At 43.0% G+C, this 24114-nt stretch overlaps 1 protein-coding gene across 1 annotated transcript in view; it reads left to right on the top strand.

Moving 5' to 3' along the window:
- The first annotated feature begins 7369 nt into the window (after nucleotides 1–7369).
- Nucleotides 7370–24114, top strand: part of IL1RL2 (interleukin 1 receptor like 2) — a 40054-nt gene continuing 23309 nt past the window's right edge. Inside the window, exons 1-5 of the mRNA XM_041756128.1 lie at nucleotides 7370–7765; nucleotides 8282–8350; nucleotides 9196–9430; nucleotides 11798–11993; nucleotides 19991–20150. Of these exons, the coding sequence (XP_041612062.1) occupies nucleotides 8293–8350; nucleotides 9196–9430; nucleotides 11798–11993; nucleotides 19991–20150 (649 nt within the window). The 5' untranslated portion in view covers nucleotides 7370–7765; nucleotides 8282–8292. The remainder of the gene's footprint in view (nucleotides 7766–8281; nucleotides 8351–9195; nucleotides 9431–11797; nucleotides 11994–19990; nucleotides 20151–24114) is intronic.

Raw genomic sequence — 24114 nt, 5'->3', positions numbered from 1 at the left:
GACCCTCTGTTGGCGGGGGGACTTGAAGGGATACCTAGCTCCTTTTTCTTTTCTTTCTTTTTTAGATTTTATTTATTTATTCACGAGAGAGACAGAGAGAGAGAGAGGCAGAGACACAGGCAGAGGGAGAAGCAGGCTCCTCCCAGGGAGCCTAATGCAAGACTCCATCCTGGGACCCCGGGATCATGCCCTGAGCTACCCAGTTGTCCCAAGGGATGTCTAGTTTCTAAAGAAAGGGATTTAACAGGTTCTTGATGGGATTTTCAATAAAAATGAAAAAAATGCAAGAACCCCTGAAAATTTCAGGATCAGCTATCCAGAAAACTTGCTTATACAGAATTTGTCGCTGGAAAAATTCAGAGCCTTTCACCATACTTTGTTATTTTTATCACTTTATATATATATATATATATATATATATATATATATATATATATATATTAGCAAACAAAGTCAGTGCTAACAACCATTTTAAAAAACCATTTAAAAGTGTTTTTTTTCTTTTTTCGTCAGGAGGATTTTTATACTCTTTACCAAATAGCTTCCTCGAAATGGGGGTTTATTTTGTTTTTTTATTTGTTTGTTTTTTGGTCTTTGGAAATATTTCTCAGTCAGGACGCTATCTGGTGGGAAAAATCCTGAGTATAAATTCCTGTACTGTCACAGTTTTTAAGCTAGAGCAAAGCACCTGGCTGTTTCCTATCTCCATTTTCTCATCTATGAAATAAGACCTACTGTGTTTCAAAGTTTTTATGTGCGGAAAGCCTCTGTCCAGTAACTGAGAGAGAATCTCAGAATATATATTTTAAAAATTTTGCCTTAAAAAAAATAAATAAAGTTGCCATTTGATCAGATAAAACCAAGAAATTCATTTATCCGAAATGTATCTTTTTCAGATTCTGGGGCTTTGGACATGGAGGGAGAGGAAGGCATATCATATTTTTTTTTCCTTTAAGATTTTATTTATTTTATTTTCTTTTTTTATTTGCATGTGCACCAGCAGGGGGGCGCGGGTCAGAGGGAGGGGGAGAAGCAGGCTCCCCACTGAGCAGGGAGGAAGGCAAATCATCTTGGAGTTAACTTCTAGAAATGATAATAGTTTTTGTTTACTCCAATTTTAGCAAGTCAGAATCTGCTTGTTATTTTTAATGTACATTGACCCTGGAATAACACAGCTTTGAACTGTGCGGGATTCCAGGATCAACTGTAGCAGGTTTCTCAGATATTAATCGAGGGACTTTTAAATATAAGTACCATAGAGTTATAAAATCAGATTGTCAGAAGAAAATCTTTTCACTTTTGAGGCTAGAATCTGTGAGTGCGGTGAGTAGGGCTTCATGTGAAAGCCACAGAGAGGTGGCGGGTGGTGAGAGAATGTTCCGGAGTTGGAATGGTGCAGTTCGTTCCTTTTTTGCCAAGATAAGTTGCACAAATGGATCACAACAGGAGCCAAAATTCACAAAATAGCAAAAATAGACTACACATAAACAATGTACGTGGGAGACAGATGAGAGGGACCTCTTTTTGATGTACCAACATTTAGTTTACACCCAAAAGATGAGTGTGTGTGTGTGTGTGCGCGCACATGCACATATTAGTTTCAGGGAGAGGAAGAATTACAGGAAACAGGACGTTATCTAAAGTGAGTATTAACCTTTCAAAACAAAAACATGCTCATCCTAACACATATTGCTCAGGTTTTGGCTGATTAAAGTGCAGAGACCCTGTGCATTCACCTTATTTCTGCAGCCCAAACATTAACACAGCAGTCAGGAAAATTTGCAGTTATGAGACCAGTTGAGCCTGTACCACTGAGTCTAGCCCCACAGGATGCTGTTGACTTCTCTAGGCCTGTGCTGGGAGTTGGGAGATTACCCAGAGTGAAAGTCGACAAAGCTTGTTTTCCTCAGAACCGTTGACTGGGAGTGATCCCAAGTGTCACTTAGTTCACCCTTCTGGATCTGGGATGGGCTGCACTGACCCCATTCCACAGGGTTCCCTGGTTTTCCTTTCACTAAATATATTCTGAGAGTGAGACTCCTGGGACTTCTTTGGGGCCAGGCCAGGGCGGGGGCGGGGCATTGCATGTGTAACAGCTCCCGTGGGAACCCACTTCCACTTTCACCCTGTGGTCAGTCCCGCCAGGCTGTGGCTCCTTTTCCTCTCCTCAGCCATCTTACATCACTGGTCCTGCTTAGCCTGACAGTCTCCTGCTTCTCGTCGCCTTCAGGGCTGTGCCCAGTGGCCATCTGTTTGAACACGATTGTTAGAGAACATCCCATAATCCTGCCTTCCTTGAATTTCTTGTTTCCTAAATCTGGACCCCATGTCCTCCCTCAAATTCCCAAACATGGGGGAAATATGTTTGCTTTCAAGTTTACTTTTGGATTGTTGTAAAAGTGCTAATTATGTGCCTCATGCCATACTAAACAAAAAATCTCAAAGTCAGAAAACACTTAAATCTAGCCACAGAGAACAGAGTGAAGAGAGAGTACTTCAGGGAATGAACTCATGCTGTAGAAGGTCTTAAATCCTGAGTAAAATACCTACTCTTTATCATTCAGAGTTGGTATAGGGGAGCTATCTGAGATTTGGGATGGGAGGACATGAGGCATAAAGTAAGTTGGCTGGGAGACATGACGATGCAGGGCATTTAGGGAGTAAAAGTTTAGGGAGGCTGTCAGCCAGTGGGGACGGTTAATCCCTCTGAGAGTTGATGGTATGAGAACCATTTTTCTTAAATGAATTAAAAAAATCTTTTTGTGTTATGGAACCAATATTGGTTTGAGAGAATGCAGAAATTTCTAAAAAGTACAAGTAAGAAAAAAGTCACTCGTAACCGTACAACTTAAAAATAATTACTAACTTTTTAAAAAAGTGTTTATTTGAGAGAGAGAAAGAATAAGCAGGGGGAGGGGCAGAGGCAGAGGGAGAAGCAGACTCCCTGAGAACCAGGAAGCCTGATGCTTGTCATCACTCAGGCCTCAGCTATGGGGTCCCTTCCCTAGTGAAGCCTTTCCCAACACCCGATCATTTCACCATATTTCATACCCTCATATGGTTCTCATGAGCCTGAAACCATCTTTTACTCAGTGTTTCTCCCAATCTCTGGTCCCTCCACTCCACATACCAGCCACTGGACTGTAAACTCTGAGAGGATCTGTCTTCTCTATGGCTGTTTCGAGCACGCAGGAGGTCACCTGGTGTGCAGCAGGGGCGCAGGGGCGCAGAGGCTGTGTGGATACTCAGCGGGTGAGTGAACAGACTGATCATGGAGCTGTGGGGGGAGATAGCAGGTGCAGGACCTCAGGAAGCCAAAGGCTGCTGCTCCTTCCATCTCTGGGGGTTCATGTCATTCCAGCCACAAAAGCCTCTCACAGAATTGCTGCTGCACATTTCACGTCTCCCAGAGAGGACACATTTGAGAATCTAAGAACCTTAATTGTACAAAGATCTTGGGAGCACCTCCACCCCTCATCCCAGCCTAATCCAGAGCATTTGCCCATTACACGTGAACGTATTTCCACTTCGTTCTCACTGGGAAACCTTCTGTGCATGTTAGGTTGAGTGGGAGGGAAATCATCAGATGTTTAACTAGACCATAGAAAAGCCACTGGACATTATATAAAATATGCATTTATATATGAGACGTTTTAATAAAAACCATTGCTCTGCTACTCTTCTGAATACACATCATATCCTTGCCTGAGGAGCAAATAGACAGAAGGTGAAACTCAACCAATCTGAGCTCAGCAGTGCCTCCATCACCCATAGATTGTTGCTCTACACCTGTTCTCAGGATGAGGCAATGAATCTGTGGAGGAATTTTTTCACTTCACCAAACTGTTGTGCCCAAGATTGTGAATCCGAGAAACCACCAAGGAGTTGACACCGATGCAAGTACACGAGGGTTTATTTACAAGCTCGAGCTTGGGTCCAAGTATACTCCATACAGTAGAGCAGGGGCTTGGACCCCGAAGTGGGTTACAGCTGGGTTTTTTATGGGCTGGTCTAGGGGATTTTCAGAAGGGGTGGAGGAATTTTTTCCATTCCAATATGGGGGAAAGGGTGGGGGGATTTCTTAAGATCTGATATGGGATTCTCTGCTGAGGGCATTCTGAGCTTTTCCTGTAAAGTTCAGCAATTATTCCGAGGGCCCTAAGATGGCTGTACTTGTGCTAATGCTAAACTTGAGGTGGAATGGCCTTAATTTTTCTCGGCCTCCACAAAACAAAAGAACAAACCAAACCAAACCAAACCAAACAACAAAACAATTGAAAAGAGTCCATTACTCATGGCTTGTGCTTAATGGCATAAACTTCCAAGAATGTTCCCATTGCAATTGGAAAAGCCTGGAAAGAGGAGGAGTCACTGGGAGGATGAGGATAAACTCCGTGCTCATCAAGTATCTGTTGCTGTCAGGCACTCTGCAAGGAGGTTTTTATAAATGTTACCCCTGCAAAAGGGGCATCATCCCTATCTTCCAGATAAGGGGCGCTGCTGGGGTTTGAATTTTGGTTCAAGGAGAGGGCAGCGAGATACATCTGTGCCTCCTTTTGAAGGCAACTGCAGGGGTGGGAGACACCACCTGAGACACCAGGGGTGGGAGTTACTGAGTTCTCTGAAATCCACAAGAGGAAGACCAACAACTAGGGGCGTAAAAGGGCAACACACACAAAAAGAAGTTTCCTAGAAATACACACAAATGGCCAATGGACATAGGCAAAGATGTCCCATCTTACTAATGATTAGAGAAATGTAAAATAAAATCACAAGAGAGCTTCTACATCATTGGACTGGCAAAACTGGCAACATGGAAAAGTCAGCCTGACATTATCAACTACCGACAAGAACATTGAAAGAACGAGAACTTTATCTTCTAAAGAATGCTAATGTGGATAAAATGAAGGATTTTTCTAATATAGCCAAAGATGCATCTACCCAATGATGCTGCAATTTTGCTCGCTAGATAACTTCTCAAAAGTCGACACACAAGAACATTACAAAAATCTTTACCACGGCACTATCTTTTTTAGAGGGGGGAGGCAAAGGGAGAGGGAGAGAGACAAAAACTCTTAAGCAGACTGCCTGCCCTGTGTAGAGCCTGTCTCTGGGCTTCATCTCACAGCCCTGAGATCATGACCTGAGCAAAAATCCCAAAATCCCTAGTCTGATGCCTAACTGACTGAGCCACCAGGAGCCTGACCACAACACTATTTTTAAGACCAAATATAAATTTGAAACCGTACCCAAAGGTATGGTTTGAAACATAAGTTGCAGCACATTCATACAATGGAGTATCATACAGTAGTGGCTTTGCATGAACTAGAGCTACATTTCTCAAAACATTTGCATGTCATACTTTATATTGCTTAAGGGGTACACACACACACACACACACACACACATCAGAATGGTAAGCGCTAAATAGGATAATGAGTTTGGGTGGTGGGAGAGACACATATACAGGAGACTTGGTCACTGTGATTTCTGAGGCTGGGTCTTGCTTACACGACTTATGACTTGTTTTAAATTACTGAGCTGTTAACTGTTGCATGATGCACACTTAAAAGGAACATTTTAAATGTGAAAATGAGAGAAGAATAATCAAGTGATTGAATTCAGGAAGTTCCTGCATAAAACAGCAATTTTCTCATGGCTGTAACAAAGCAAGCCTAAAAGCTCCATAAATAAATAGTTTGCATTTCTTCCTCCCCCTTTCTCATTAGCGAACAATGTTCTGGAGTTTCTCCAAGCTTTTAAGGTAATTGAGATCCTAGATATGTGTTTTGGTTTTCTATTGTTTTTAATTGTAAAGTTTGTAATCCTGCCCGCATCAGTTCTGCCTGCAAAGCCATGAGGTTCATTCTCCCTATATCAGGAAACACAGTTGGCATAGAAACCGTCCCCGAAAGTGTAAGTTTCCAACCAGAGCCTCAGCAGCAAAAGGAAATACCAGAAATGTCCCATGAAAGATGCTTCGAGGGGGGCGCCCGGGTGGCTCAGTTGGTTTAACTTCTGCCTTCAGCTCAGGTCATGATCTGGGATCCAGGAGCCCTGCATGGGGGCCCCTGCTCAGTGGGGAGCTGGCTTCTTCCTCTCCCTCTGCTGCTCCCCTTGCTTCTGCTCTCTCTCTCTCAAATAAATAAAATCTTAAAAAAAAAAAAAAAGAGGCACTGCAGGGGTCTGGGCAGCCCATTGAAACTTCATAAGCTTTGGGGCAACTATACTGATTGGACTTGGCACTCATGCTTATACTCAAACTATTAAAAAAATAAGATATGACACAAATTTGTTCATTAGGTAGAAACTGAAACAATGAAAATTAAGAAAAATTTGAAAATAAACTTCTAACACTGCTTATAACAATAGCTCCATATGTGTCACTTGTCAGTTTTTATAGTCACACCTTTGTTTTGTTTTGGGTGGGGGCATGAACCTTGCAAAATGTGTCTGTACAGAGGAACCTCACTGAATGCAGATATTAGGGGAAAATAATAAAGATCTCCATTTATAGCTTAACAAAGGGGTCCTCAAAGTGTGAGAGCCCCAAGGATCCTCAAGATCTGTGAAATCAAAACAATCTTCACAGTAATATTCAGACCTTACTTGTCTTTTTAATTCTCATTCTCTCACCTGAGTAGAGTGGACTTTTCCTGACATGTTATTTCGGTAAGAGCTTTGATACAAAAGGAGGTATGAGAATCTGTCTTCTATTACGTTACACATCAAAGAGATTTGCAAACACTAAGTAGGGGTATGTGGTAGCATGTAGAAAAATATCACTTTTCTCAATAGTTCTGTTTGTTTTGGAAAGGTCAGTTGTTTTTCATAAAACGTACACTACTTACAGCAACATTTATGTTAAGTTTATTGTTGTTATTTAAAATAAGTAAGAAAATAAACGTTCCAAATGCTCTCCATTTTAATTTCTAATATAGTAAATATTGACAGATACAAGCCACATAAACAAGCACTTTGGAATCCCCAGTAATGTTTAAGAGCGGAGAAATGTGCAAACAAACCACTGGCCTCGAGCCTTTCACAGAGGGCTCTGCTAGTAATGCAGTCGCTGAACTCCCCTCCTATTTCTGCGGTTGCTTCTGTCTGACCGTCTCTAAAACCACCACCACCACCACCACCACCACCACCACCACCACCACCACCACCACCACCACCAGATACAGCTTGACTGGGAATGTGCAGAATGGAGATCACATGTTATACATTTTTTCTAAGTCCCAGTATCGCCCTGGGGTCTCTCTGGGGGTGTTTCCTGATGGCCAGGGCAACAGTCCTGGTTGATATCATCGTATTTGGAACTTTCCGACAGGACCAGACTTTGGGCTCCAGGTGTTTCAGGATCACACTGGGACGTCTGCTTTGCAGGAGTGAACAGCACGACTCAGGCAGATGCACGCTGCTCCTTGGAAGTCATTTGGGGCGGCTTCCACTTCGGGGCATTCTGTACAGGGCGCGCAGGGCACGCAGTAACTGCTCACATGGGGTTTGGAAAGGAAAGAATTCATCTACGGGGACTCTTCGGAACAGATGCATGCGGACATGACTGCCCACGGAAGACCCGTGAGCCGCCAGAAACCCAGGTAACACGCCTCTGAAGCCACTTCTTCGTGTGATGCCACCGTTCCTTCCCACGCTCGCCCTGCCCACAGCGGCAAGGAAGCAGCCTGCACGCCTGGGTTCAGGCCTGTGCGCCGGCTTCTGCCTCTGCTCGGGATCCTGCGCGCTCCGGCCCGCCGGGCAGGTAGGCACCTGCTGGGCGCGTGGGCTGAGCCGAGCGGGCGGGGCGCCCACCCTCCGGGGGGCGTGGAGGGGAAGAGGCGGCGGGCAAACAGGTGCGCGACCCCGAGGCCAGGGAGACCTTGGGGAGGGGCCGGGGGGGCGGATTCCCTCTCCGGGCGAAGGTGCGCAGCTCGGCCCACCTGCCGGGCCCGCGGCGCTCCGGCTCCCCTCTTCTCCCGCCGGCCTCCGCCAGGTAGGCTGAAGCTGGCTGCTTGCAGGTGAGCGGCGGCGGCGGCGGACGCCGGGCCCGGCCGCCCTCCCGCCCTCCCGGGCCGCTCTGCCCCCCCCCCCCGCCCCGGCTGATCCCTCTCCAGGCGGGATTCTGGGGCTCCCGCTCGGGGACGCGTCGGGGGAGTGTGCGGCCCAGGTCGGAGGGCTCCCCCCCCAGAGGGGGGCTCCGGTGGGTTCGGCCCCGGGAGGGGCCTGGTCGCCCGCCCCGCCGCGCCGCCTCCTGTCGCTCCTTCTCTCTCCCTTGTAGCCCGACGGGGGATGCTGGCCCTGCTGCTCTGCGGCGTGTCCCTCGCGCTTCCATCCTTTGTCGGTGCAGGTAGGTTCGGCTGCCCCCGGCCCCGAGGCCGCCCGCGGTCGCCCGTCCGGATGCGGGTTCGGTGCCCGGCGTCGGATGCGGGCCTCAGGCGTCACCGGGGGGTTCCGCGGTGACTTGGCGGGGTGCGGGCGGGGTGCGAGGAGGCAGGCCTGGGCGCTCGGGGCTAGAACACTGCTCATCTGTGGCCGGAGGTCATTTTACGCCCCAGGGTAAAAACCAAGAAACCATCGCGCAGCAGGTTTCTTCGGAGAAGATGCGCAGGGCAGCGCGGTGCTAGGCAATCCCGGAGAAACGAACTTCAAAATGAGCCGATTGTCTGACGCTCCTTTTCGGGACGGGGGACTTAACACCTAATAGTCAAGACAGGGTGAAATAGGGCAGCTCCCCGGGATCGAGTCCCACGTCGGGCTCCCTGCGTGGAGGCTGCTCTCCCTCTGCCTGGCTCTCTGCCTCTCTCTCCCTCTGTGTGTGTCTCTCACGAATACATAAATAAAACCTTAAAAAAAAAAAGACAGTGAGAGCAGAGCATAAAGAAACAGGACGAGGGTTGGGAACAGGAGCGTTTACTCTGCCAGGGAAGGATGAAGGGGTTTGGGCTCCTAGGGAGGACGGGCAGGAGAGAAATCATGCCAAGTGGGGAGGATGAGTCAGCGTGTTTTATGAACACATTTGAAGGACTTCCAATTATGCATTCACATCGGCAGACTATTTCAGGCAATTCCCACACTGAGAAAGCTCCCCAATAAAATTTCAAATTGGCTAGAAAATTAAGGATGCATTTGTTAAGACTAATCATCAATAACACTAGAGTTCTCGTTCCTGATTTTCCCTCTTTCTTCCTCTAGACTCTTGCAAGAATGTTAGTATGCAAAACGAGGCACCTTCCGCAGGCCAGCCTTTTGCTTTTAATTGTACATACCCTCCGCTGACGTCTGGGAAGGTACATGTGACGTGGTACAAGTATCCTAGCAGAATCCCAATATCCAAAAACACACAGTCTAGAATTCACCAGGAGCAAAACTGGATTTTGTTTCTCCCCCTGACACAGGAGGACTCTGGGATCTACCAGTGTGTTATAAAGTAAGTTTCTCATTTAAAATAAAACTCTTCTCTGTTTCATATATGTATATGAATATGTATGTATAATGTATACATATTCATATAATGTATAATGTTTTGATTATATGCATATACAATTCTTTTAGGAGAATTCTTAATAAACATAGACAATTCAAAGAGAAGAATAAAATAGAGTTTTATAATTGTTACCAGACGATTTCTAGTGAACATGTTTTAGAACAGATTTGTAAATCAGTTGTTGGAACAGGAGAAGCATCTTTTCCCATTAAAATGAGGCCACAAGCCAGACTGGCTTGCAAACCTGTTTCTCCCAGTGTTATTGCTGCCTTCCTTCTTGGAATGCCAGAAGTGTGTGTGAGTCGTGCAACTAGATAGGAATAAACCTCCTTTGAGCACCTTTTTTTGTAAGGGTTCTGTGATAGGAATTTAACAGCCAGAAAGCACATGCCCCACCAGTAGTCTGTTCAGCTCAAGCCCGTTTTCTAATTTTTCAAGGGAACCTGGAAATTGTGTGTATGTGTGTGTGTGTGTGTGCGTGTGTAACTTTTCAGTAAGCTTTGTGTGTGTGACTTAAATAAAACACATCTGTGGACAAATTCTGGCTGAGGGCCTCAGTTTTGTTACCCTCCCTAACTGATGTGCTCATCCTTGGCAAATTATTTGATAACTCTGAACCTTGGTTTTCCTATCTGTAAAATGGAAGTATTGCCAGCCTGATAGGGTTGAAGGGACAGTTGGCTGAGATGATGTATGAAATTGGTACTCCAGAAAGGGGATCTTGCTCTCTCCCCGCTGCTTTGTCTCCATGGGGTTTGCCTCTGACTCTCCGTGGTTCACGAGGGGGCATGGTTGCGAACCCCTGTTTCCTGGCTCCTCTGCACAATTCCACTCACCATGTGGATCAGGATGCTGATGCCTTGTGGAGGTCTGCTGTCCTGTTTGACTCTAGATTATGAGAGCTTGAGATGGTATGGCACGCAAATTCATCTGGATGTCTAGGCTGCATTTAAAATACTTAAATCTGGGAGCTGTGAAACCAGGAAAGAAAGCCTTTCATAGAAAGTAGACATAGATGCTGTCTGTCATGGAAGAAACACGGATTCTCACAAATCTTTGACATACAGATCGATGCATACTTAGTAAACTGCATATTTTTACTTTGAATTAATTTCCAATTCACACAAAATTTGCAAGAATAAAGAAGTCCCATCTACCCTTTATCTAGATTCCCTCACTGTTTAACATTTTGCCACATTTACCTTAAAATTCTCTCTCTCTCTCCATATGTGACTGACCCCTGAGCAATGTGGATTTGAACCGCACAGGTCCACTTACATACAGTACATTACTATAAATGTATTTTCTCTTCTTCATGGTTTTCTTAACATTTTTTCCCCTCCAGCTTACTTTATCATAAGAATACAGTATATAATGCGCATAACGTTGAGAATATGTGTTCATCCATTGTTTATGTAATCAGTAAGGCTTCTGGCCAACAGAGAGCTATTAGTAGTTTGGTTTGGGGGGAATCAGAAGTTCTATGCAGATTTTCACTGGTGTAAGGGATCCAGAGCCCCTAATACTTACATTGTTCAAGGCTCAACTGTATATGTAGATTTACATGCAATATTTTTTTAAACAATTTTTTCCAAAACATGTAAGTTGCATGCATCATGTTCCTTTAGCCTGGAGTAGTTTGGTGGGTACTTGCTATCAACAAGAATGTTCTCTTACATAATTGCAGTAGAGTCATCATATTTGGGAAATTTAACTGTCATACAATATTTTTTGTCAATTCTCCACTCATATGCTAATTTTGTCAATTGTCTTGATTTTCCTTTATCAATGTTTTTTTCTTTCCTTTCTGGTGGGGGGGGGCAATCTGGCCTCATAGATTACATTTGGGTATCAGGTACTTCCATTCTCTTTCCACCTGGAACGGTTCCTTAGTCCATTCTTCATGACATTGACATTTTTAAGGGATATGGGCAATTGTTTTATATTCTATCCCTTGATTTGGGTTTGCCGGATACCTCTTCATGAGTAGGTTGAGATTGAAACTTCTCAGCTGGAAAACCACTTGTGTCCTCTTCAGACAACACACTCCAAGGCTCACGGTGTCCATTTGCTCCTCACTGGTGGTGTTTAGCCTGACCACTTGGCTAAGGTGTGGTCCAGCATTTCCGTGACAGAAATACTGTTTTTATTCCTTTTGTAATTAATGATGTGTGAGATGGCATCCCGCCTTGCTTGAGGTAGAACATTCTCACCGTATCTTGATGATGATGTGGCCGTGTTTGAGAATGAATGGCTTCATTTGATTTTGTGGTTGAGTTCATGAGGTTTCCATTTGCCATTTTCTTACAGCAGTACAAACACCTGTCACAGAATACATGTAAACCTAACCGTGTTACAAAAATACTGGTGTGATATTTCTGGAAATGGTCAACTGATTTTATCAGACGAATACAAACAAATATTACATGCCGGAAGGGACGATAGTCTTACGTGTCATCTGAACTTCCCACAGAGTTGTGTTTTGGATTCAATAACGTGGTATAAGGTAAAGAAACAAAATAACTTTCCTCTTGGTATTTTTCTTCTTCCTTAAAACTCACTTGCTTTTTAGTTTTAAGTCGTATCTTTTAAGGCAGAACTGGTAAAGAGATTTGTGTATCTGAGACATATTTGTTAGGTGATCGTGATAATTTTGCCCTGCTAATTATTGATTTTAGAATTTGTGGTTATTACAGTTTTATAATATTTTGTTACTTGTATTCAGTACCTCTCCACAATTACAGTTTTCAGACCATCCTCAGTTATTTTTTTTTCTGAATAGATTGATTAGTTTGTTTGAATGGGTGCTACATGCCCATGATTTAATAATCAGAAAGTATAAAAAGTCACCCCTGGCAAGTGTCCTTCCTGCTTCTGAGCTTTATTTGCCCTGAACCCATCACACTTCTCCTAACACATAGCCACTGTTAATAGGTGCTTGCATTCTCTGCATTATTTTTGTATAATGCTGTACAAGCAGTGAAACTGTATCCTTGTCCTTCCAGTTTTACACAGAGAACCCTACACCTACCTTTCTGCACCTTGGATTTTCACCTTCAAACATTCTCTTTCCTTGGCTCTACTCGCAGATGATAGTGTCTAAGACATAATCCTAGGCACGGAGGCTCACAGGCTGGTTATTACAGATTGGATTCATTTTCCTGTCACTCTGCTTGTTAGCACTTGCCCATACAACCAACCGGGTGGTGAGGTTCCTCTGTGGAAAGCTTTTTATCTACCGATTCAATTTCATTAATGGAGATAGGCTTATGCCAATTTATTTCTTCCAGAAGGAGTTTTGGTAAGATTCATTTTTTTCGGTAGGAAATCGCTCATTTCATTAAAGATTTCAGATACTTCGGCACACAACTTTTATTATCATTGCTCTTTTCATGTCTGTTTCTGCAGGTAAGATTCTTCTTTTAATCCCTATTACAATATATTTCTCTCTCTTCACTTGATTAGTCTCATAAGAGAGCTGTCAGTTCTATTATTTATTTTCAAAGAATCAAATTTTGGCCTTATGCATCCTATCATATGCTTCATGTTCATTTACTTTGTTTCCACTTTCCTGTCTCACAGAACCATGGCAATGAGTATCCTTATCCCTGTCTTTTTAAATTTTTTAAGATTTATTTATTTATTTATTATTTATTTATTTATTTATTTGAGAGAGAGAGAGAACGAGCGCAGGGAGGGGTGGCAGAGGGGGAGAGAAGGAATCCTCAAACAGACTCCATACTGAGCAGGGAGCCCGATGGTGGGCTCAATCCCAGGATCCTGAGATCATGACCTGAGCTGAAATCAAGAGTTGGTCCCTTAGTCAACTGAGCCACCCAGGCACCCTTTATTCCTGTCTTTTAATGCACATCTGCCCATGTAAGAGTTTTTTAGGGTACACATTGCTTAGCCTTCTGACTGTTAGACTGTAGGGTATGTATATGAACGAAGTATTCAATTTTATTGATGCTACCAAGTTACTCGACAATATTTTATATCAGCTTATACTCTTCCTGCAATATTCTGGGCTCCCTAACACCTTATATAGAACTTTGCGTTATAAGATTTATATTTTTAAAAATCAGTTTGATGGGTACAATTGTTACCTTATTGTTGTTTTAAATTGCTTTTCCTTAAAACATTTCTTAATTTTTCTTAATTAATTTCTTAATTAATTCCATTAATTATTAGTGAGATTGATCAACTTTTTCATGTTTACTGACCATTTTTGAATCATCCTCTGAACTTCTGACTCTTATCTTCCACCCTACTTATTTTTTTTCACTTTTCTTACCATTTCATCCCCGACTCACAGGAGATTTTATATATTTGTGTATCCTGGGCACCAATATTTGGAATGCATGAACATTTTCATTGCAGTATAGCATATACATAGAAAATGCATAAAACAAAAATGGCCCAGCTTGACGGTTAATCAGAAGGTGAACATACCTTATGGCTACGCCTTCCAAAGATCAAGGTCAAGAACTAAAATACCACCAGAAGGCTCGCTTCTGCCATCTTCCAAAAACAATGCCTCCCAATCTCCCTGACTTACAATAGCACAGATTAATTTTGCTAGTTTATGAACTTTATTGAAATTGAATCCTGTTGTTTGTAGCATTTTGTGTCTGGCTTGCTTGGCTCAGAAGTAAATTTGTGAAAATCATCATTTGAAGTTAGAATTGGTTTGATCATTTTTTTAGGGCCATGCTTTTAGTGGTTCGACCAAACCACGTGGCCCTTTCACATCCCAGTTGACCACTTGAGAGTTTGGTGAGGATGCTCCTCATTGTGGAGCCCTGGCTCTAGCTTTTGTCCCTGACACACATAGATCTGTCAAAAGCCTTGTCTTATCAGTCTGTCTGCCATCACCTTCAGAATCACTGGGGAGAGTTAGTTCTAAATACCTACTGTTCCATTAATGAAAAGTTCATCTTCATAGACTTTGTAGTTACCACCTGTGCCTTCTCCACTTGCAAGGCTAATAATACCTGGCCCTTAGGTATTAGCTTTAGTTCAGTAAGTTTCTAGTGAATAGGTGGATGGCTTCTGAGTTCTTTCTACCTCCAATATTTTTCACTTTTTACTTGAGCAAAAATTCACTTTACAATTATATTTGTAGGAGTCAATATAACCTTTTTTCCCCAACACTTCCTTGTGTATCAACTATTGGGCCAGTGGAAAAATTACACAGGTATTCCTTTAATGTGTGTCAAGATATATCGTAAACACTCTGCATACTCTCTCTCATTACCCGCCTATTAGCCTTGGCTCTGACCACAATTTAATTATTAACAATAATCCTGTTCAATGTGGCGTCTGGTTGGCTCAGTTGGTGGAATATGACTCTTGGTCTCAGGGTTGTGAGCTCAAGCCACATGTTGGGCATGGAGTCTACTTGAAAAAAGAATTTTTCCTCAAAGTATTCTTGTTCTTTTCAGAGGGTATTGACTGCCAGGCCACAGTTCCCTCAGCCTCAGTTGGCTCTGACTGTGACATTACCCTTTTTCCAAGTCCTGCTTTGGCTTTCTCTGATTATGGTGAGTCTTAGTTCTCTGTGGCTTCTGTAGACTCTTCCTCAAGCATCCTGTCTTCCACCTTGCAGCCTTGCCATCCTTGCCTCCTGGCAATGGACCCTCTTGACAGTAGGACTCTTCTGGAATTTTTTCCTCCTGGCCTGGACCTGTTGTGGTCATAGATCTGAAAGCATTTGACATTTGTAGAGAAGTAAATTTTTAAAAAAGGATTTTATTTATTTATTCATGAGAGACACAGAGAGAGAGGCAGAGTCATAGGCAGCAGAAGAAGCAAACTTCATCAGGTTTCTGCAGGGAGCTTGATGAGAAACTCAATCCTGGGATCACGGGATCATGACCTGAACCAAAGGCAGATGCTCAACCAGTGAGCCACCCAGGTGCCCTAAGAGGTAGATTTTTAGAACCAACTTTGTTACTACCTCAGTGTTAAGAGGAATGGATTTTTTTTTTTTTTTTTTTTGCCTTTTTTAAAAGCACTTGCTTGGACTAATCTACTCACTGAATCAGATTATCCATGGATGAAGTTCAGGCATTTTTATTTTTAAATCTTTTTTTAAAAAAAGATTTTATTTATTTATTCATAGACACACACACAGAGAGAGAGAGGCAGAGACACAGGCAGAGGGAGAAGCAGGCATCATACAGAGAGCCCGAGGTGGGACTCGATCCAGGGTCTCCAGGATCATGCCCTGGGCTGCAGGCGGCGCCAAACCGCTGCCACCAGTGCTGCCCGGCATTTTTATTTTTAAAATAACTGCTCAGGGGCCCTGGGTAGCTCAGTTGATTGAGCATCAGGTCACGATCTCAGGGTCATAAGATCAGGCCATCTTAGGCTCTCTACTCAGGGAGGACTCTGCTTGAGATTTTCTCCCTCTTCCTTCCTCCCTCCTTCTCACCCTACCTCAAATAAATAAATGAATCTTAAAAAAAAATAAAATAACTGCTCAGCTTGAGAAGACAAGAGGCTAGGAGCCAAGCAATATAAAGAGGAGAGATTCTGAAATTGTCCAACCTATCCAGATTCAGTGACATCAGTTAGGGCTCTGTTTTTGTTACGATCTAGTTGTCAGATGTTGAGTTGCTATTTGGGCTGCAGTGTTTTATTCTGTCAAATGAAAGTATTTAGAGCCTATTATCTGCCTGGATCTGTGCCAGGAAATGCTTCCTGGAGGAGGTGACTGTTGTGCACTTAAAGACTGGATAGTAATGAAGCCAGTGGGGAGCAGAGGGAAGGATGGCAATTAGAAAAAAAAAAAAGCAACAGTTGCAAAGGTATCAGGTGAGAGAGAATGGTGTTTGGGGGCATTGGTTAGAGTTTGGGTTCCATGTCAGAGTGGAGTATGGTGATGTTAGGAAGTAGATCTTATAGGCTAAGGTCCTCAGGTCGTCACTGCTATGAATACATTGGAAGGGTTTACAAATGGTGGCATGTGGATCATTAAGGCTATTTCAGAAATTTAGTGACTACATGGCCTCCATGTAGGAGAGTGTATGATGTAGAAGTGATGGAGTGAGGGGAAAGGAGGGGAGAGTATGTGGAGGGAACTCATTCCTGGTGGACCCTCTTTTCTCCACCAGTTGGAAGGAGATGTTAGGGGGAAATTTAGAAAAAGCAGCGTAGGTAAATATGTGAATGAGAGAGTCAAAAGCAAAGAATTTCTAGGGTGAAGATCATGAACTTGTTGAGATGCCAAGGTGAATGTTGATGGGATTGTCTCCTGTAGTGCTCATCGGGCTGTAGGCATGGAGGCAGGGGTGATGGAACTGACACAGGTGGGGTTTTGTAGGCTTAATATACTGGAAGAATCAAGGGTGACCGTATTGAGGAACTGAAAGGGGGGAGCAAAGTAATGGCCACATGATGGGAAAGAAAGGAAGGCTTGAGGGAAAGTGGTAATTCAAACAAAAGACAGGGATTAAGGGGACTGGTTCAAGGTGACAGAAAAATGAGTCTGATAGAAAGTTCAGGTAGAAAAGTCCATAATGAATATGGTGGCTAGCTGCTCACTATCCATGGTGAGCCTCTTTAAATCAGGGCAGCTATAAATAATAAAACAAAGGAAGAACAAAGCAACTCAAACACTACCTGTGCTTTCCCAGAGTTCCCTACATCTCAGGCTGTGGATGTGAGTCAGTTTCTCCAGCTGGCTTCCCTGAAGGGCTTGCGTGAGTATGGTAGATCTTCCTTTTTCTGCCCCAGAGCACGCACGTGGGGATTTTCTGTGGCCGTGTCCCAGGGCCCAGAGTCTGGCTCTGTCGGGGTGGAGAGGCAGTGCATATGGCTTCCGATGGGTTTATTGGTGTGGCTCCTCTAGAAGTGGCATGACTTTGCACACTATAGTTGCATAGTGGCGACCCCTGGTCCCTGACTTGCAGTGTGGTGTGTTTCAAGTCTTGATTTCCACCTCACAGTTGTGGTGGAGGCAGCAGGTGTCCTGTGAGCTTAGGTCTGCAGTGAAATTCTGGCTTAGATCTCACTCCCTGAATACCTCTGAAAATTTTGTAAGCCCCTAACATGCTGCTTTATCCCTTTCCCACCTGAAACAGCTAGAATGTTTTTTGTTTTCTGCAACTAAATTCAGTCTGAGGGAAATGGTCTTCTAGGTTTGTTTTGGAGAGTTAGTGAAATAACTTATCCATTAGGTACTTAGTTCAGTGTGGGCACATAGTGATTACTTGATAAATAAATATCAGATATTATTCTTTGGTTAAAATGAGGGCATGGAAGAGATGGAATAATAAGAAATTATCATCAGAATGGTATATTTGTTTTTAGGAATTCAGAGACATAGTGGTTCTGGATAATGACAAAGTTCAGCTTGTAGCTGGGAGAGTTGAAGACCAAGAGGAGTAAAGGTGGTCCTTGAAATTGAGATGTTATAGACGGAAAGATTCAGGTATTAAAATATCCATTCTCAGAGGTAATGAAGTGTTCACATTTGGAATAGTATTTTTTTTTATTCCAAATTACCTCTCAATACAATGATTTCTGCTCCACCACTGTGCTAATTCTGTGTTTGCTGAGATCATTCTCAAAGACAAATATAATCATGTTATTCCCTTGCTGGGGAACCTTCAATGTTCATCCCCTTCTTCATGGTTTTCTGTTATTGAGCTGCTGGTTGCCTAACCAGTTCTGTAGGCACTGCATGTCAGCCAGAATGCTCTGGGGCCACTTTATGTTTCCAATCATTGTACAGATTGGGTTAAAGGTGGTCCTTCTTGGTGCTTGAAAGACAAAATGCATTTAAATGTTTGCTGCTATTATTATTAATATTTTAACTTTAAATCTTATTAATAGGATGTTGCCCACAAATTTTTAAAGAAACATCAAGGCCTTCTGAGAATTTAAATTCTGAAGTGATGCATGGTGGATTACAGTAGAAGCAGTGCTATGTTACCATGAAGGAAGAGAATGGCTCTTAAGCTATCAAGGCTGCATTTTAATATGATGAAGTATTTGTACATTTTGAGAGAAAGAAGGAGTTGATTAGAAAAGGACTGATCAATGATAGAAACATAGAAAGGGGAGCTCAGAGATTGCTATTATATGAGCTCTCACTCTAGAGAAGAAGTTTAAGAAGTTTTCATAGTCAAAGGACTCAATGCTTTTTGTTTGTCTCTAAAGAAGGTGGCATCACAGTATTGGAATCAGATGCCTTTACCCATCTGATTCTTACTAGTAATTCCCATTCTATTTGGTAAGCAATTGTCTAATTATAATTGGGTTTCCCAAATAGGGAATAATGTACAACTCCTAGAATTTCACATTGTAAATAAATGCTCATTCTGGCATGAATGAGTTTCCTCTTCCAAGATGGATCCATTCACACCATTCCAAGGTGAAGAATGGGCTCTGATGCTGAGCTAGCTATAGCTGACTCAGTGACGAGAGAGCTGGACACTTGGACAATTAAATTTTTATTAGGGGTTATAAGTTTGTCTCTATCTTATGATTGTGAGCTTCTAAGGACATAGACCACATCTTATTCCTGCATGACAGGGCCTCTCACAGCCTAGCAAAGAGCAGGAACCTGAATGCTTGAACGAATAAATGGACTTATAACCCAAGAACTCACTGAGTAGAGTGGCACTTTCTGAGGACAGGAGAAAAGTTTTGGGAGAGTTCAGAGTGGGTCTGTGAGATGCAAGAAGTGGCGATTAACAGAGAATGTGAGCTCTGACAGGACAGATGGATGTTGAGGCCTGCCCTGTGGGTGGTTGCTGAGAATGACAAATGAGAAAGGCATTCCTGAGACTAATCAGGCCTCAAGTTGATTTGGGGTTCTTGTTATTGGGGTGGAAGCACAGGTGATGTAACAAGTTAGATGACATCTGCTCATAAGCCTAGCTGACATACTTTGACTATTATTGTTCAAGCCTTCAAGCAGAATATTCTTGAAGAGTTATTTTGGACCTCTGTAAAGTCCAACCCAATAGGTGAAGAAGGTGTATTTGGGCCTGGAAAGCAGTGAATAATCAAGTGGGCTTGCGATCTTGGCATAGGGGCTTGGTGCCATGAGATGGTGGTCCACTGAGAGATATGGGCCTCTGTGGGTGGAGGGCATTCCTGCCTGTTCACACCCTCCTACCGCACCCCTCTGTGGGCCCCATGTAGTCCTCCTCCGTGCGGTCTCCCTTCTAGCTCACCTATGCCTCTATCCTCCCAACTTCCATTAGACTTAATATTTACAGCACTCACTGTAGCCTGTAGCATATCCTTTGTCGAATCTGCAGATATCTTTTTATCTATCATCTATCTATCTATCTATCTATCTATCTATCTATCTATCTAGATACAGATATTGTCTTCAGTTAGATTATAAATTACCCGAGACCTAGGGATCACATACGTTTTTTGCATCTCCCTGCAGCTCATAGGATGGTGCTAACTAGAAATGTAACTGATACACAAAATACTCTTTGAGTTAAAATATACATGTATATATACATTTATATTTAGGACTGTAAAGAGATTAAAGAAGGACGGTTTATTCGCTGGGGAATAAAGCTTTCGGTGAGCAATGTTTCAGCAGAGGATGGAGGGAACTATGCATGCCAAGCCCGACTGACACACACAGGGAAACACTACACTGTTTTAAACAGCATCACTGTGCGTATCAGTAAGTATGCTCATATCCATTGCCTTGGCTTCTTCTTGGCTTTGTGTGAGATGGCTGGCTTCTCGGGCAATGGTAATTCTTAATCTTGATTTTCTTGAAGGTTAGTGGGCTCTCAAACTTACCATGTTAGAATCAGAGGGTAGAAAGAAGAGGGCAGAGGGCATGAGCAGTTTAGTCTCCTTATCTGGAAAAACAGAACACTCAACCCTCTTGGTATGAAAATTAAATGACAGCATGTCTGTAAAGTGGGTACTGGGGTGCCTGGCAAAGTGTAGGTGTTCAGGAGGTGGTAGATATTACTGTTCCTCTTATTTTCCTCAGCTGTCACTGGTATGACCACTTTGCTGGGCCATTCCAGCTTTGGCCTCCCCCGCCTGGGGTATGCAGAGCTCCAGGATACCTGATGCTCATGAAGTGTCCGTTCTCAACCCAGAGCAGCCAGTTTGCTCAAACATATGACCTGGATATTTGAAAACAGAATCTTTAGGGTAAAAGAAACCCTAAAGATAATTTAACTTAAGCCGTTATTTTTTTAAAATATTTTATTTATTTTTTCATGAGAGAAACAGAGAAAGGCAGAGACATAGACAGAGGGAGAGGCAGGTTCCCTGCAGGGAGCCTGATACAGGACTTGATCCCAGGACCCTGGGATCACACCCTGAGCTGAACGTAGACGTTCAACCACTGAGCCACCCAGGTGCCCCATTAAGCCATGAATTTTATAGTCTCAGGAGGGGGTGACTTATGAAGATTACAAAGCTGGTCAGTGAAGAAACAGGACAAGGATGGAGGCTTTTGGTGCCCAGATGAGCACTGTTTCTTCTCAACACATTCGGTGAGGAGTTCTTGCTATGTTGCCTTTTGCTCTTTGTTAGTAGACAGCTGTCTTTTCTGTTTACTCATCTAAATGGAAAGAACTGAAGACTGAGTATTTCTTTAACTGGGATCATCCTGTATGTCACTAATTTCTGTCAGACTTCATAATACTGGGTGGTACCTAGCAATTTCTTGGTGTGGCTCTCTTGGGGCATGTGTTTAGCATGAGTGGCTTCCTACTTCCCACCTGGAACCCTTTAATTAAGAAAATTAATTTTATTACATTTTATGACTTCTATGCTCTTGAGTTTTGTGTTACCTGTTATCTCTCCAAATATATGCACAAAAGATTTTCTTCTTGACTATCATGCTTAGTTTTACATTGGTAGCTGAAGGAATTCTTTGAAAGACAGAATGAAGACTACATCAAGAGGTCATTGAATTTCAAATAACCTATATTTCATGTTATTGCTGTAAACACTTATTTATGACCTAGTTCATGCCCCAATTGTTAGAACCTGTTAATTAAACCAAACTAAACCAAACCAAACCCAAAACCATTGTTTCTTCTTTTGAGAAGCTCTCAGCTTGGTGGTAGTGGAGCTAAAGATATAAATGAATCATCATTTCACATTATGTAGTAAGGATAGAGTTATAGATAGAGTTGTAGATAGTGTCGGGGTACAGGAAAAGAATCAGGAATAGCCACAAGAGTGGCAAGGAAATGGTCTTAGAAGGCTTCCAGGAGGAGATGTCTTTTCAGCTGAATTTTGAAGGAGTCAAGTTTATAAAAGTAAAGTGTGAGAGGCAGGGCAGAGAGTATAGTATAAGACAAAGCATAGAAGTGTCTACCAGCATAGTTTGCATTGGATTTAAAGCTAATTTTATTAGAGCATACGTAAGCATGGGGAAAAGAGTGCTGGGACCTGAGGTGTTAAACAGGGTCAGGATTTAGAGGCCCAGTTACACTGAGGCTTTGCCATGAGGCCGCTGAAGAGCCCTTGGATGAAGAGTGACGAGGCTTTGTTTGTGATGGATGAGACCAGTCTTGAGATGGTTGAGCAAGAGTTGAGGAGGGTCCTGAAACCTGTAGTCCACTTTGGCAGCTGCTGCAACAGCCAGTATTGAGAAGAGTGCTGATAATCTGATCTTGAGTGAAAGTAGCAGGGGATTCTTCAGACAGGAATTTGGTGGCTCTTTACTGGCCACCATCTTGTGCCTAGTAGAGACAGCCTGAGAAGAAGGAAAGCAGCCATGACTGCTGCTCTGATGGAGCTTTGAAGTCTGAGCAGGGAAGGGAGGCAGAGATAAATCAGATAGTCTGCTCATGAGATGTGTAATTACCAAGGAGATTAATGCAATGAAGGAGTGGAAAGTGTGAGATCGAACAGACAAGGACCTATTGAGAAGGCAGAGGGTCAGGGAAATCTTCTTGATAACAGCGACACTGACGGTCAGGACACATTACCTGAGTGATGGAGTGGGTGAGATTTTTCCAGACTGAGGGAACAACCAAAGTAAAGGCCCTGTGACAAAAACAGATTATGGTATATGTGAATAATGGGAAGGAGGCAGGCTGGTTGGAGCAATGCTAGATAATGAGGTTAGAGAAGTATCCAGGGCCAAGAATTGGTAGGAACATGGAATCCAAAGCAGAGAGTATGGAGTTTATTCTAAGAACAATGGTAAGTAGCCAGAGGGGTTGCGAGCAGGAGAGTAGCATGTGATTTGCTGGCCTGAAAGCTCAGCATGGCTGCCTGTACCCAGAATGATCCCTACAGAACAGGAGTGGCAGGTAGGAGACAGGTACAGAAATGCAGGTAAGATATCAGGTAGGCACAGGCTACATGGTGGCACTGAAGATGGAGACATGTGGATGGGTTCAAGGTATCTGAGGAGGTCAACCTCACAGGGGTTAGTGTTGGATTGAACATGGCAGAAGGGATGTGGCAAGGTCAAGGGAGCTAGGCCTTTTGGCATATGCAGCAGACTGGATGGTGATATAATTCAATGAAATAATATAACTCTAGAGGGAAACTGGATTTAAGAGTGAGATCATGAGTTTGGTCATGGGTTTATGTTGAGTACTTGGAGGTGCCCACATGGAGATGTCAAGTTGACCATGGCCATGGTCTAGAGAAAGGTCTGGAGATGCAACTTGGCCTAGATGGTAATGGAAGAGGTGGATATGAACAAGACTACCAAGGAAGGACCAGAAAGTGGAAAATAGAAAGTTTAGCCATGAAGAAGGAGGCACTCATGGAGACATGTTAGGAGATGAACTTTGTCTGACTTACTGATTGATGATTTGAAGAGGTGAGAGAAGAACTGTTGCCTAGAGTGACTTCCAGATTTTAGTTGTGTGTGGTCTGGTGCAAAGTGATACATTAACTGGCTGGTGATGACCTCTGTTTGGGACACACTGAATTTGAATAGTTTGTAGGACATGCAAGTAGTATTGTCATTATAAAGGACACAGGGTTTTTCATTTTTCTAGCCTTCCCTTTGATAACGTCTCTGTGTCCCATCCCAAGTAGAGAGGAAGAATGTGGGGTGAGGTGGTTGATTGTTAGATGTTGGTGGGCAAATGGGGAAAGGAAGTAGTAGAAAGACAAAGGGCTGGAAAGTCAACACGAGGGGAGATAGCTCTACAGTGGAGTGGAGGAATGAAGGATCTGAAGAAGAACAGAAGAGGACAGGATATAAAGAATATGGAGAAGCAAGGGATGGAGGATGGAGCAGTGAGGAGCAAAGATAAAACATTAGGGTCATTCTCTCTCTCTGTCTAGGACCTAGACCAGAGCTTGGCCTAGGACCACTGCTTACAAACTATAGTTAGATTATTAGGTAGTGAGATTTTATTACACAATCTTAGCAGTTAGTTAGAAGTTAGTTAGTTAGTTAGAAGTGAACTCTCCCAGTAGCCCAGCTTTTAGGGTTTTTCCTTAGCAATTTAATTATTTCTGGTTTGAAAATATGCATTTATGAGATAGTCATTCATCACACCATAGGTTTTGTTCTTTACTTGACTAATGTTTATTGAAGGCCTGCTCAGTGTCATGTTTTTCTTTTTTTTTTTTTTTTTTAAATTTTTTAATTTTAATTTTTATTTATTTATGATAGTCACAGAGAGAGAGAGAGAGAGAGA

Source organism: Vulpes lagopus, chromosome 5 (assembly GCF_018345385.1).
Source record: "Vulpes lagopus strain Blue_001 chromosome 5, ASM1834538v1, whole genome shotgun sequence".
Taxonomy (NCBI): Eukaryota; Metazoa; Chordata; class Mammalia; order Carnivora; family Canidae; genus Vulpes; species Vulpes lagopus.
The sequence above is the reverse complement of the archived record's forward strand: the minus strand, read 5'-3'. Positions and strand labels throughout refer to the sequence as shown.